This window comes from Etheostoma spectabile, unplaced genomic scaffold (assembly GCF_008692095.1).
Source record: "Etheostoma spectabile isolate EspeVRDwgs_2016 unplaced genomic scaffold, UIUC_Espe_1.0 scaffold00006713, whole genome shotgun sequence".
Lineage (NCBI taxonomy): Eukaryota > Metazoa > Chordata > Actinopteri > Perciformes > Percidae > Etheostoma > Etheostoma spectabile.
This window is the reverse complement of record NW_022603418.1, coordinates 12,490-28,303: the sequence shown is the minus strand read 5'-3', so window position 1 is coordinate 28,303 and position 15,814 is coordinate 12,490. Positions and strand designations below refer to the sequence as shown.

Below are 15,814 nucleotides of genomic sequence, written 5' to 3'. Positions count from 1 at the left end.
TATGTATATGTGTATGTGTGTTGTTTTTCTTACTTGTACTGAAATACACATGCTCTTTATCTTTTAACATCTTCAAGTAAGTGAGTTGCTTCATATGGGACTAGTGTTGTCCCATATGAACCTGTTAAACAAAGCTGCCTTAAACTCTGTGAACAGGAATGATACTATTAATATACAGTAAATAATAATAATAGTATAATAATAAAATTCTTTGTCTCCACTGTGCAGAGGTTCCCTCAGTGTCTCTCCTCCAGAAGTCTCCGTCCTCTCCAGTCAGCTGCCACGCTACAGGTTTCTACCCTGACAGAGCCATGATGTTCTGGAGGAAAGATGGAGAGGAGCTTCATGAGGACGTGGACCTCGGAGAGATCCTCCCCAACCACGATGGATCCTTCCAGATGAGTGTAGACCTGGACCTTTCATCAGTCCCAGCTGAAGACCGGAGGGGGTACGACTGTGTGTTTCATCTCTCTGGTGTGGAGGACAACATCGTCACCAAACTGGACAAAGCAGAGATCAGGACCAACAGAGGTGAGAACAAAAACAACAAAAATCGCTGTCTCTGAGACAGCGTGGACATTTACCCCCCCCACCCCATTGAGGTCACCGAGGTCCGGACCTTGAAAGCTTTGTTTACAGACATTGTCATAAATAGTGTAGCAGTTTTTTTATGAATTTTGATGGCCAGACCATGGCTGTAGCTCAGTCCTTTGGGAGTTGGGTTGGGATCCGGAGGGTCGCTGGTTCAAGGCCTGTACGGACTAAAAAAGTATAGTGGTGGACTGATAGCTGGAGAGTTGCCAGTTCACCTTCTGGGCACTGCCAAGGTGCTCCTGAGCAAAGCACTGAACTCCCAACTGCTTGGGGTGCCGTTCCATGGGTAGCCCCCCCACTCTGACATCTCTCCATTCGTGCATGTACTGAGCATGTGTGTGCAATTCAGGCCTGTGTGTAGTGTGTGTAATAACAGTGTAAATTGTAATTTCCCCTTGTGGGACTAATAAAGTATATATTATTATTAATATTATAAACTAAGAAAGAACGTAATGAAAAATAGGTGTATCTAGTGCCACACCTCAACATGTTAAAGACACAGAAGTGACTCCTGAAAAACCAGAGCGAGCGAGCGAGCGAGCGACCGACCGACCGACCGACCGACCGACCGACCGACCGACCGACTTTGAGATTTCCTTGTGAAATGTAAAGGGCATTATAAATAAAATGTATTATTATTATTTAAAATTACTTATGTTCTTACATTTTGTGCGTTGCTGTCTGCCATATGCAGAGTAAATCTGTCAAATCCTACACATAATTTTAAAGACACTTTAAGATAACAGCTGATTAGCCTTATAGTTAACAGCAACAAACATGCATGTTCAACAGATGGCTTCACTTCTGTTCTAACCTGATTTATCTGTGCAGGTCTTTAGTTTTTATTGTTTTACAACAGAAGTCCAGTCACATGATCAATAGGAAGAAAGGTGAGAGAGAAAGGGAAAAATCTAATTAACTTTTTTTTTTCTTCTTTTCAGTAGTTTAATTGAAATGTTTGAGTTGATGCTTTTATCCAGGCTGCGTATGAATTAAATTGAAACAAGCATCAGTTTCCTAAATCCAACAACTAAAGGCAAGAAGTGATTTATTTCAGTTTGAGTAGAAGAATCCAAAATTTACTGAGATATTCTGGCATTTCCAACTGTAAAAAGATCTCATTTTGATTTCAGCCAAATGCCCTCAAACTCGTAAGTAAAATCAACTTTTATTCTATTTAACAATCTGACACACTTTGATTAAAAGGTTTCACATTATTGTGCTAATTTCTGGTTATTGCACTTCTCAGTGATTCATGGCATTCACATAAAGTTGAGTATTTATTTGATTTAATCATTCATGAAGATGCCCATCAGACCAGTCTGGTTCCAGCCTCTGTAGTTTAGTCTGAGTGGATACAAGTTAGATGAGCAGCAGAGAATGGCTCTTTGCTTGTGTGTGATGGATTTAAAGGAAGCTTAAAGATTCCTTCAGACTGGGTTAGAGAATGATGTCGCCTGTAAGAGCTCACTACGACAGTCCCTGCAGGACCTAATGAAGGCCTCGTAGATATTCTCTAACTTTTAGCACGTTTAACTGTGTATCGATAGGCATGAAGTAATGTCTGGATCTCAGGAACCATCACCTTATCATGGGGGAGAGGTTTGTGTTGTCTGCAGCTTGGTGCTCCTGGTATGGTCTCCCATGGCAAAGTGGTCTCGGGTGAGGGTCCAGATAAAGACTGGGTCAACGAGGAAGAGGTAGTTACCCTGCCCGGAGGAAGCCCGAGGCCACCGTCTGGAGCCAGGTCCAGATGGAGGACTTGTCAGCGAGCGCCTGGTGGCCCGGTTTACCACGGAGCCTGATCAAGATCTAATGTAATGCTTTATTTTGGTGCTGATGTTTTGCTGTTCAATAAAGTCCCTAATTTAGTTTTACCGTGAGTCATCTTTGACTATAGTTGCAGTAACTTTTAAATTGAATGTTCGGTATTCTCACTGGAGTTGGATGAGAAGATCAAGATCGGTGTCAATTCTAAGCAGCTCCCAGACAAGGTTAGCTTAGCATGAACACTGGAAATGGGATAAACTGCTGACGAAAAGCTCTGTAAAAGATTCCTTCTAAACTTCAAACAAAAAAGAAACATGGCTTCAGGAGGAACTGTTTGTTTTGCCCTGTAATGCCATATATTTTTGTATTGCTATGATGCTACTAAAGGAGAAACAAATCTGAGGCTCAGCAGTTGAGATGCAAGCGCAAACCAAGTGTGTTGTGAGTTTGACATCCTTAAAGTTTGTTCTTCTTTGACTTCTATGCAGATGAATCAGTCATTTCTGTTCAAACCTCCTGAGGAGACCAGAGAACTATGTTTATAAGTTAACTGTTGTGCTATATTACTACTTAAATCCACCTTGACTTCGTTCATGTGTGTGATTTAACTTGGCACAGTGCATTATAGTTTGAGTTACGCTATTGTTAACCGTTATAGGGTGTCAAAAGACATTTGTAGGTAATTTGAGTGAGTATTTGGCTCTCAGCTGCTATGCCTGAATGAAGCCACCAGATATCACTGTCTACCCTTGTGTTAATGGGCCCATAGTCACTGAGTATATTGTGTTGAAAGAGCTTTGACTTTAGTCTGATGTTGACAGACCTATCTACAGCGCTGTAACAGGCTGGCTACACCACACATTTGTGGTTAGAAAAAATTGCTCTGGGTTGTTTGCATTTCTTTTAACCAATCCCAATCATCTTGGACGGCTCCAAGTTCTGAACGCATTGAAGCTGGTTCGCAAGTTACTTGCTTTTTGGTGGACCACTTACACCCCACAAAAGAAAACGCTGCATACCTTATTAAATGAAGTTAACTGACACAGTAAGTTGAGCTCTTTAAATTAGCTGGATACATGGTTAAACCTTTGTTACAATCTAAAACTTGCCAAGTTCAGCTTGGTAGCTCAATCGTTTTCTATAGCAAACAGAGTTTGAGCACAGCAACACATAAAGAGCAGAAGGTGAGTTACAAAGCCAGCTGTCAGGCTTTATCCTGGAAATGTACTTCCGTTGATCTGGTCTACTTTTATGTAAAAAATGTGCTCTTCAACAGCTGTCTGGAGGAAATGTTTCCAAGACATTTGGCCATGGAACATCTAATTGGTTTGATTTCAAACAATTTAGCCTACATCATCAGATTTCTTTAATTTTCTTATTGGAATCCAGGCTGGGCTATCCAGAATCTGTGGAGGGAGCTGAAAGTTCGAGTTGCCAAATGTCAGCCTCAAAACCTTCATGACTTGGAGAAGATCTGCAAAGAGGAGAGGGACAAAATCCTTCCTGAGATGTGTGCAAACCTGGTGGCCAACTACAAGAAAGGTCTGACCTCTGATTGCCAACAAGGGTTTTGCCACCAAGTACCAAGTCATGTTTTGCAGAGTGGTCAAATACATATTTCCCTCATTAAAATGCAAATCAATTTTTAAAGTGTTCTGTCTCTCACTGTTAAAATCTACCATTCAAATTATAGACTGATTATTTCTTTGTCAGTGGGCAAATGTAAAAATCAGCAGGGGATCAAATACTCCCTCAGTGTGTGTGTGTGTGTGTGTATATAGTAAATACAACCCTAACCCTATATCACCTAACCCATGTGGTACCATTTGAATACAGCACATTTTGCAAATGCTCTAATGGCTACTGTATAGAGTCTACTGTATTCAACACCTGTATGTGTATTGAATGGATGGATGTACTTCTGTTCTAACCTGTTGACATGTTTTGATAATATTCTTTTTTACATTTTTTGCCAAGCAGAAGAGCCCAGTAACATGACTATCCCCATTACTTCTGCACTGGTTGTTTGTTGAGGTTGCTGCCGTTTTCATTGCTGCTATTGGGTTTGCTGTTTACAAAAAGAAGAAAGGTGAGAGACTCAAAGGAGCTGATGCTCTTGTCCAGACTGTAAAACTGAAGCAACATTTATTTTAGACAGGTCTTTGTTGTTATTGGGCTCTTGGTACAATTGTTCATAGCAGATATTCAGCAGTGTGCATAAATGTTAAACGGAGGATGAGAAAAAATGTCACCACCCTCGCAATGTCCACCTCGTAAGTAGAACTTGTTTTTATTGTATCTGTTCTGAACCTTGCTCTAGATTAAAAAGGTGTTTTAATGATAGTTGTGTAATTAAAGTTTTTAGAAAGCTAAGGTCAGTGCAGGATAAGAAGTTACACCAACTAAGGGTGTTTCTGACCTTACAGCTCTGTCAATAGCGTTGAGCTCTAGGAGAAACTGAATCCAGAAACATGATTGGCTAACACACAACCCTGCACACTGTAACGTTTTGTGGGACAACACAACAGTGAAGGCTGTGACGTATTAATACCTTAACCTTACTTATATTGTGTTAGGGTCAAATTCGACCTGTTTTAAAGTTCAGATGTGTATGTTGTATGATGTTTTTATTGAACAAGGCTTCATGATTTCATCAGACATTGCTATTTTTAAACAACAGTTGTGAGAATTTTGGTAAATTGTAAATGTCTCTAAAAAAAGAGTAATCTAGGCCTATGTAGTGTTACGGGTCAAATGTGACCGCAGAGATTATTCAATTTGTGAAATGGACACCTAATTTTATTGATTTGTGTACTGTACAGACATATTTTAAATGTGTGTAGGCCTATGTGCTCGTTGCAAAAGAGCTTTGGTAGTCATTAAGGAAGTGGTTAAAAGTACACAGAAAAGTTAAGCTTAAGTCCTAAACAAAGTTAGAGTTGAATCGTTTGAAGGTTGTGAGAACGGAAGAGGAAGTTGCACCACTGACCTTGGGGTGTGTGTGTGTGTGTGTGTGTCTGCGTGTGTGTGTGTGTGTGTGTGTGTGTGTGTGTGTGTGTCTCAAAGTTTATGTACTGTATATAGCACATTTGCAAACAGTCACTACTGCTCCAAAGTGCTGTACAAATAGATAACAACAAAGATAAAAGCATAATAAATAGCCGGGAAAAACCCTCCTGAAACCGAACATGGCAAAAACAATAAAATGTGTGTGTTTGTGAAAGATAACAGTTTCTGTCTAGAAACTAGGACACCCCCCCCCCTCCTGTGAGAAGACACAGAGAAAACTCAGATCAGGATTCAGATTCATTTTCAGATGCGACCTTGGTGGACCACCTCTGACTTAAAGTGTCTGTTGCCAGGGAAACTTAGATGCTGTTTCTGAACTTTTATGCTGGACTCAGTAAACTTTGCTTAACTGAGCTCTTAGTCTCAGATTGATCCTTTTGTTCTGGTAAACTTAAATCAGATTAAAGAAGGCACGGGAATAAATAAATTGGAGTCAGATTTGATCTCATTTGGACAGGATTCCCCTACAACGGACACATTAATGTCTTTTTTTCGTGATGGTCAGCACGTTGTTTTATTTCAACGGGAAGCATCTTTTGTGATCACAGCTCTATTCTTCCTGTAAAATGGTATTTTTAGCCCTACAACTGCTGTTTTAATCAACATTTGTTAACAAGCTCTTATCATTCTATGTAGGCCTAATGTTATTATTTCGTTCTTATTGCTTTGTTGTTTATTGATATTTTTTAAAGCTATAACGCTACATTTATTTAAATGTTATCATGGTATTCATTTCTTCATTTTAACAATGTTATTAATATATTACAGTCGACTATGCTGTAGAAAGAACACTAGGCTTTCTATATGGGCTTAGCTGGGCGCATTCAAAGCCCATTTACCATGATGCAGGCGTTCATATCTGAGAACCGGACAGCGATCAGCGGTCTCTAACGACAGCTTTCTATAACAGCTGGTCCTATGTGTGTGTCTTCTGTTGCTAAATGACAAGCCTTCAAACAAGTACTGGGTTCAAGGTTCAGAGGTCTGCTGATTAACAGGCTACACTCATCGGAACTCACCAGAACAGAGACACTCCTTCCTGGGAGGAGAACCAACGCAGAAGACACCGCCGAACCGTCTCGGTCCTCGGACATGTCTTTATCAGAACAGGATGGAAAAGTTTCTGTTGTTGCTTCTCTTCTGTCACGTCTCATCTCCAGGTAACATCACATTTTAATTCTTTGCTTTACTTTGAACTCAGCTCTGCAGCTCTCTCAAGTTGTTGAGACACGTTTTTTATCCGAATGAATTGCATTCTAATGAAAAATGCCTTATGGAAACGGTAAAACTCGATGGAATTTGATGAATATCAACTCAAAGGAAATCCGTTCGGTCTTATCAGAATTTATTTTGATAGATATCCGGTTTATGCGATAAACGCTGATGGAAACGTTATTTGTCGAATAAATAATGATTTGCGATTAAGTTTTAGGTCGTTTTATGGTTGCAACCCGCCACAAAACAAAGAAGATGTTTTAGTTAATTTCCGCCCAGGTGTGGGGTGTCAACAAAGACAGACGTCAGAGGACGAACGAGGAGACGAGAGACTTTCTGAATTTAATTTATCAGGAACTCGTGAAGGAAATGGCCGACAACGGTTAAGACAAGCAATGGGACGTCCTCCGGAGTTAGGCGCTCACACAGCGGTGCCAGAGGAGGAAAAAATAAAAGCCAAGTGGCATCTGCATCATCATAGCAAGTTGATAGTGTCGTTGTTTTCTTATTATAGCTGGATATGTCACTATCAGCTGGCACAATTACACCTGATCATGTGTTGGTAGATGGCGCGATCCATTTGGTCTAAAAAAGCTTTGTTCACAAATCTTTGAATGTCGTGAGATTCATCGTGAAAATGAATGGCGACATCATAAAATGCCAAAAATCCATTCAATATACCAATTTGTTCGCAAAACAGCATGTGACGTCACATGTTTTTATTTGCTTAAAAGTCGTTGGAAACACACTTTCACCAACTTTATTCGCATGAGTTTTTTTTATTTTTTACTGAACTAATTCGACGTGGATGAAATTTAGCTTTAGTCTCTTTAACGTAGCTTGGGTTAAGTTTCACTTTACTCTATCATGTTTTAGGTTAAGTAAATCATGTTAATTAGGTCTACATCATGTTTTTGATAAATAATGATATCTCTATTCATACTGACTCTATAAACCTTGTTTGTCCTGCAGTGAAACACTCACTGAAGTTTTTCTTCACTGGATCTTCTGGAGTCCCAAACCTCCCAGAGTTTATGGTTACTGCAGTGGTGGATGATCTTCTGGTGGGTTACTGCGACACCAACAAAAAGATAGCAGAACCCAAACAGGACTGGATGAAAACATTTTTAGAAAACAATCCTCAGCTTTGGAAATTGTACACAGCACAGTGTTTTGAGCATCAGCCTAACTTTTTCAGTGTCTGGATCAATCGCATGAAGCAGAGCTTCAACCAAACTGGAGGTAATACTTCACTGTTTACTGCTAAACTGTTCTACAACTTCATTTTATATTAAAGTGACCCAAACTCATCCCCACTTTGAGATAATGAAATTCAAAACATAAATTTAAAGTTTTTGTCATGTAAATATTAAATATTCTGTTAACAAAGAAAACTTTCATTGCACAAAATCAGACTAATAAATTCAGTCTTTATTAATTAATCATGGAATAAGAATTTTTACAACAAGCAATGGCGGTGGTCGAACATATGAGACCATGAGCTTGTAGACCAGGGGAAACCTGGATGTTTCCCATCATGCACTGGAGTTTTGCAGTTGCTGGAGAGCAACTAAATGTAAATGTGCTGTATTTATATAGCGCTTTTCCAGTCTTAACAACTGCTCAAAGCGCTTTTACATCTACAGGAAACATTCACCATTCACACACTGTGGCCGTGGCTGCCATACAAGGTGCCACCTGCTCATCAGATAAATATTCACACACATTCACACTCCGATGCACAGCATCGGGGGCAACTCGGGGTTCAGTGTCTTGCCCAAGGACACTTCGACAATGACTGCAGGGGCGGGGAACCACCAACCTTCCGATTGGCAGGCAACCGCTCTACCACTGAGCCACAGCCGCCCAACTAACTGACTCTAAAAACTGCAGCTGACCCACTTTGCCCTGTTATTGTAATCCAAGAAGTAAACGTTGTGCAATAATGATGAGGCAGTGACACTCTCTATTATTAGTAGAAGTAGTAGTAGTAGTAGTAGTATCCATCATTATTGTAATGACGGTCTCTGTCTCTCAGGTGTCCATATTTTCCAGAGCATGGCTGGCTGTGAGTGGGACGATGAGACTGGAGAGGTCAATGGTTTTAATCAGTATGGTTATAATGGAGAAGACTTCCTAGCATTCGACCTGAAGACGTCAACATGGATCGCTCCGAAACCACAGGCTGTCATCATCAAACAAAGATGGGATGCTGACACATCTAGACTAAGACGCATTGAGACTTTCCTCACTGAGATTTACCCTGGATGGCTGAAGGTGTTTTTGGACTACGGCAAGAGCTCTCTGCTGAGAAAAGGTAGAATCCCATTTCCTGATGTAGTTTCATGAACACAACAATGTTCCTCCAGTCTGCTCAGACTGACCTGCCATTTTATTATCACTCCAATCAGTCTGACATCACCTTCTTTTTGGCTGTTTTCTGTGGTGGTAAGATTTGATCTAGCCCTCCTCAATCAGTAGAGACCCACAAGTTAGAGTGCTCTGACATTACTTTCTATCAATAGCCAATGATCTCCAGTGCTCAGTTAGCATACGGTAAGTAAGTTGAACTGCATTGACAGGTGGTCTGTCAGTTGGTCCGTTTGTCCTTCAGCTTGTTACAGACTCACTGGATGGCTGTAAAATACTGTACATATATTCACGGTCCCCAGAGAATCGATTGTAAAAACTTTGAACCTCTGACTTTTCAGCTAACGCCATCATCAGGTCAAATCCTTCTGTTTATCCAGTAATTTAATTTATGACCAAATACCTGCAAAACTAATGACATTCTCTCAGCCTCAGCTGTACTTTAGGTTTAGCGCTAATGAGGAAATATTAGAATGCTAACATGCAGAGCTGAGATTATAACCTGCCACACATCAACATGCTGGTAAAATGAGCTCTACCTCAGAACAACCTCAGAGCTGCTAGCACGGCTTCACACTCCTAGTGTTGTTGGTTGAGGTTTATTTACTTATTTATTTTATTTGAATTAACACCTTCTGTTAACTATTCCACATTGTCTTTTCTTCATTTTTCTTTTTCCATTGTTTTCTTTCCATTCACATTTGATGTGTGTCCGTGTCCAGAGGTTCCCTCAGTGTCCCTCCTCCAGAAGTCTCCGTCCTCTCCAGTCAGCTGCCACGCTACAGGTTTCTACCCTGACAGAGCCATGATGTTCTGGAGGAAAGATGGAGAGGAGCTTCATGAGGACGTGGACCTCGGAGAGATCCTCCCCAACCACGATGGATCCTTCCAGATGAGTGTAGACCTGGACCTTTCATCAGTCCCAGCTGAAGACTGGAGGAGGTACGACTGTGTGTTTCATCTCTCTGGTGTGGAGGACGACATCGTCACCAAACTGGACAAAGCAGAGATCAGGACCAACAGAGGTGAGACTGGAATAGGAAGTGACTGAAAGATGTTTAGTTTTACTTCATGATTTATTGATTTTTCACCTTTCTGATGCTCTGTGTAAGCCTTCTGTTTGATATCTGTGGCCATACTACCACACACACAAAAACGCCTGAACTCCCAGTTAGCAGTCTAGCTCCTTCAGTCTTTATTTCAGAAACACATTTGTACAGTTGACTGCTGTCTTAAGACTGATGCCAACTAAACCATTTCCCAGAGCCGTTAACAGCTAACCAACAGCGTCCTCCATTTTTTACTCTGTTCCTGCGAGTCAGCACTATCATGATGGTTCGGCACAAATATATGTCGCTCACAAAGTGAGGCTCTAACGAAGGTGTGTTTTTGTTGGATTAGCTTTTGATTTATTATGGAATAAGTTAGTCATTTTTTTTTATTCTAAACCAATGCACACAATCCGTTGCAGGACATACCAACATGCAAACATTTCATAAGTCATGTGTGTACAGTAGGAATGATAAACAGAGGAATCTACTTCTGTTCTAACCTGTTTGTAGACCTGGGGCCTGTTGCACGAAAGTAGAATAAAGCTATCCAGGATAAGTGAAAAAGCGCAGCTTGACTTAGTGTGATCTGCTCATCGCGGCTTAATCGGTTGCACGTTTGCCGAGCCAGGATAAACAGGTGGAGCTATGTCAAGCCAGGTGGAGATAGCTGGGATAAGTGCACGTTCACGGCTTTCTCAAATAGACCACGGTATCGATCACAGATTAACTGATGCAGAGATGAGAAGACGCATGCGCCAAATGTTTCACCCAATGAGCAGCAGCTTCTAATGGAAAATAACGAGGAGGGGAAGAATATGCAAAAGGGAAATACGGCTCTTATCAAACGGAGAAAGAAAGCCTAACATAGCGGACCCGACTGATCAGTCTAGCATTTGCCTCAAAAGTGAGCAGAGGGAACTAATGTTCCTCGGGAAATGGACCCTACGGACTTTAGGCTTAATTACAAACCCTTATTTACAACGTGAGAACATGTTTTAACCATGCACAAATCTCTATAAGCTATATCTTATTCTTTGTACAATTAATGTTCATACAGAACAATCAGAAAGGGACAACAACTAGAAAAAAAAATTAAATTACTTCAATACACGCTGTGAACATATATGTAAAACAATATTCATGTTTGTTTATTCTTCTGACAAGTGACCGCACCAAAATAAAAAGATTAAGAAGCATTGTGGTGTTCCCGGTGTGATGAATGTAAACTACACTACATACGTGCTGTATATAGGCCACGTTATTAGTCCGGTGATGTGAGACTAATTGAGAAGGTTATGAAACCAATGTAAGCTATAACAAAAAACAATAGGCCCACTTATTAAGGAGTAACACAAACTACCCTTTATTAGAGAAGGACAAGCAACAAGAAAATGAATCATGAATGTATTGGTCTCTGACCAGTCTGCCATTATTATCATCTTGGAATATCGCTATATTAATATCGTCACACACACTTAATCTTCGGAGCGCGTCCTATAAACCTGAAGCTGAGACCACAGACGCTGCGCTGCTCATCTCTACTTTTACAGAGAGAGTGGACACTGACACAACTCGCAAGTCTGCTGGCAGGCAATAGCCACCGGCCACCGGGCACCAGGCACCAGGCACCGGGCACCGGGCACCGGGCACCGGGCAGCGGCCGCACGCCAGGCATTCTCGACACACTACCGTCCCACCGGGAAAAGTCCCACTCCGCATCAGGGTGCCAGTGCAACCATTTCTGACATCTAAACAACTGTAGTAGGGTTTAAATCAAACTTGCGAAAACAAAAGTGACAAGTAGCTAATGCATGTTCATAAAAATAAAGCAGAACACATGCAGAAGACAACGGAATAACTGTTAAACACGTTTATTTGGGATCAGACGGCAGCTGATTTGACACATGAGACTCCAGGATTAATCTTAGCCTGGCTGTTAGCCTGCTCTGGACCAGGCTAGCCGCAAAGAATAAATCTCCATGGTAACTTGGCTGGGCTTAATTCAATCTGGTTTCGTGCAACCGAGTCCAAGCTAAATTCATCCAGGATAACTTGAATATCCCGGCTTAATCCCTTATCCTAGTTTCGTGCAACAGGGCCCTGGTTGTAGACATGTTGTTATTTGTTGAACAGAGAGTCCTTCAGACAGGACCATTCCCATCACTGCTGCAGTGGCTGTTCTTGCTGTCGTCCTCGCCGCTGCCGCTGGATTCATTTTTTACAAAAGAAAGAAAGGTGAGAGAGGAGAAGGGGAAAGTTATCAGACCTACTTTTGGATTTGTAGTTTACAAAAGAAGAAAAGTGAAAGACCAAAGGAGTAAACAATTTTCTCATTTACTTTCAACAAGCAACTAACAGAGAGACTGATGATGATGATGATGATGATGATGATGAATACAAAAGGTGAAGGGGATAAGATTTATTTAACATAAGTAGGAGCATGAGTAGGAGAGGATCAGATTTGATGGGGAAAAGGTGACAAATGATGTTCTGACATTTCCAACTGTGACAGCTGAAATGATTTGTCGTCTCTTCTTGTTTCAGCCCAACTCCCTCCACCATGTGAGTAGAACTTGTTTTTATTCTATTGTCTCTGGTCTGATGTGCTGTTACCAAGATGTGTTACTGCTAAACAGACTTCAGTAAAGACATGGAGATTATAAATTAGTTAATTATTTACTCACTCAGAGATTTCTCCCCTTACAGAGAGACATGTTTGACAAGACCTGGACTTACCTGAAATTACTGTAGATGAGAATACTAAATAACATAATATTAAATTAATAAATGAACTGGAAATAAATTGAAAGGAATACAAAATCAGAAAAAATACATGAAAAGATATAAGAAATAATTAGATACAGTATGTGTGTTGCATGCATGGATTATGGATTCAGTGGTAGGTGTTTGTGTGTTTGTATACATACACAACCACATCTATCTATCTATCTATCTATCTCGACCTATAAAATAAAAACTGAAAAGGAAATGTTAAGTTTCTGTTTTTATATACTACTTTAAAAGTAAACATGTTTGCACCAAAGTGCTTCATAAAGACAAACATATGTATAGAAGCATATATAAAAAGCTCTCTGGGTTGGAGGCTGCTGGTTGCACATGTCCCATTCAGGTTGTGGAGTCAGCTCATTGATCCTGACAGATGGAGCATGTGTCTTGGTTCTGAATAAAACATCAGATGCTAAACCTGTTTCAGAGGCTGGAAGTACTGAACACCTTTTGGTGGATGTGCAGAGTTAATGTGAACGACCAGCCTCTGGACAGGCTGCATCATCCTCTGTTTCTGAAAGGCAGCTCAGTAACGGTGTGTTCTTCCTTACAGCTCCTGACAACAGCTCTGAGCTCTCTGAGAGACTCAGTCCAGAGACCTTATTAACACACACATCCTGCACTGGGAAAGCAGTCAAATATTAACATCTCCAGTTAGACAATACCTGGAAAAATAATCTTCTACAACAAACCTTTCTATTAAAGCCCCTAAAGAACTTGCTTTCAAATGTTGAGTATAACTATAATATGAAAGAGTCATCAGGTGCATTTCTACAGAGACTTGATCACACACAGGTGGATTCTATTTATCACCATCAGTCATTTAGGACAACATTAGATCATTCAGAGATCCTCGCTGAACTTCTGGAGTGAGTTTGCTACACTGAAAGTAAAGGGGCCGAATAATTTTGCATGCACCACTTTTCAGTTTATTTGCTAAAAAATCCAATAGATTTTGTTCCACTTCACAATTGTGTCCCACTTGTTGGTGATTCTTCACAAAAAATAATTTTTATATCTTTATGTTTGAAGCCTGAAATGTGTCAAAAGGTTGAAAAGTTCAAGGGGGCCGAATACTTTCGCAAGGCACTGTAAATAAAATATCTTCTCTGGTGATTGACAACTTGACATCAACATCCTGATTATTTAGCTTAATTACAAGAAAAATGTTGTCTAAGTATTCTGTGTATATATTTATTTTAAAGTGTGCTTTTGGTCTTTAAGAATCTCAGCCAACACTCAGATGTTTGATATTCTTATATTTTGTATTTTATTTTTTTATCATTGATGTGAAATAAAATGACTCTTACATTAAAAATGCATCATTCAGTTTTTTCTGTTGTCAGAGTAAGAAAGTGTGAAAACGTCTGACTCAGATTTATAAGATTTTTAACTTTTATTAGTCAAACGTAGAAGTCAGAAGATGTTTTCTGGACTCAGCGTCTGATCTTTCAGTTCACTAAACCTTTGTTCCAACCCAGGTCTCTGTAGGGGAAAGGAAGCAGCACAGAGGCCGTTAGAGTCTGACAGGACACTTATTTATTACAGGAGCAAGAACTAAATGAAAGGGAACTCATAACTAGCTTCATGTTGTGTTACATGATACAATGTGTTTTGGACTTTAGCAGCAGACAAGCACAAGCAGAGAGCTTTAGTGGAAGAAGGCAGGAACAGGTAACAGAGACTCAGATAAACCAGAACATGTCTAAAATCCCTTTTGGTCAGAGTGCAGTCCTTGTTCACCAGTAAGGAGTCATTCACAGGGGAACACACCTCATACTGCAGGTCATTGGCGCTGATTTATGTTTTCCTTCGTGGGTGCTCACGGGCGCATTCATTAAAAAAATAGTCAAATATGTTGGCATTTCAGAACCAAAGGAAAGGGACAACAGCTGACACACACACACACGAACACACACCTATTATGCCATTAACTCAATAATAAAGCAATCTTTCAACTCAGGACAGCACCACTTCTCACAAATACAGATAGGATAGGAGATTATGAGATTGATAAACCGGCAAACAACTTTGGAATGAAGATGAGTTGAGCTTTCCAGCTCTACTTCTTTATTTAAGAACAAGATGTATTTATTTATCTGGCTCCTCTTGTTTTATGTTTAATCTCCAGGTAAAATGCCTTTGTCAGTTCTTGTAGAGTAGGAATGCTGGTTCAAGTCCGCCTTACGAAGTTTGGACTGGTAGCTGGACATAACAAAATGATTAAAACTTAAATCTTTTAGTTAGTTATGTGTGAGTATGAAGGAACACTGCAATCCAGATCTTACATTGTAGTTGGTTTAGTGAGGAGTGAGTGTCTTTCCTTCTGTCGCCACTAGAGAGCATCAGACCTCTGAGCTGAGTCAGCTGTGAGAGAAGTGAGCAGAGAAACCAGCTGCTAGAACACCAGCACCAGCTCCAGCATGTCAACGGGTTTCCTCACGTTCATTTTTCAAATATTACAACACAATCTTTTCTTACAAAAAGCCTGCACTCTGTCAAAGTCCATTTCAAAAATAAAATTAAACTATGACAATCTGTATAACTTTTGAATAAATATGTTTCTATTATGCTATTGACATTAGGATTTAGTACAATTTAAGATTATGGGTTCAGATCTGGAAATCTATTGGGGTTTCTCTTCGCCGTTCAATTCCTGCCGACAACGTTTGTTTGAGGGTGGCAGTAGAACCAGAGGACTGCTGGTTCAAGTCCCCCTTACGGAGTGTGGACTAGTAGCTGGAGTGATGCCAGTTTACCTCCTGGCCACTGCCCCAAGGGGCTCCTGAGCAAGGCACTGAAACCTCCCCAACTGCTCAGGGCGCCAGTCCAGCACCCACAGCCCAGTCACTCTGACATCTCCAGAGTGGAAATTGTAATCCCCCACTGGGGATCAGTAAAGAGTGTACATTATTAAATGATTTAAAATTTGTTATTAAAAAAAACACAATATATTT

At 40.4% G+C, this 15,814-nt stretch overlaps 1 protein-coding gene and 1 pseudogene across 2 annotated transcripts; both read left to right on the top strand.

Moving 5' to 3' along the window:
• The first annotated feature begins 115 nt into the window (after window positions 1-115).
• Window positions 116-4,689, top strand: LOC116678227 (BOLA class I histocompatibility antigen, alpha chain BL3-6-like; annotated as a pseudogene).
• A 1,695-nt stretch (window positions 4,690-6,384) lies between these two features.
• LOC116678232 (major histocompatibility complex class I-related gene protein) lies at window positions 6,385-15,392 on the top strand. Of its 2 annotated transcripts, XM_032508248.1 has the most exons (7): window positions 6,385-6,593; window positions 7,621-7,890; window positions 8,687-8,965; window positions 9,741-10,043; window positions 12,204-12,305; window positions 12,615-12,632; window positions 13,285-13,301. In XM_032508248.1, coding segments are annotated over exons 1-7 (1,023 nt in total). In that variant the 5' UTR covers window positions 6,385-6,544; the 3' UTR covers window positions 13,287-13,301. The 2 variants fall into 2 exon arrangements, with proteins under 2 accessions (XP_032364139.1, XP_032364138.1); XM_032508247.1 differs by lacking the exons at window positions 12,204-12,305; window positions 12,615-12,632; window positions 13,285-13,301 and adding an exon at window positions 15,244-15,392.
• The last annotated feature ends 422 nt before the right edge of the window (window positions 15,393-15,814 follow it).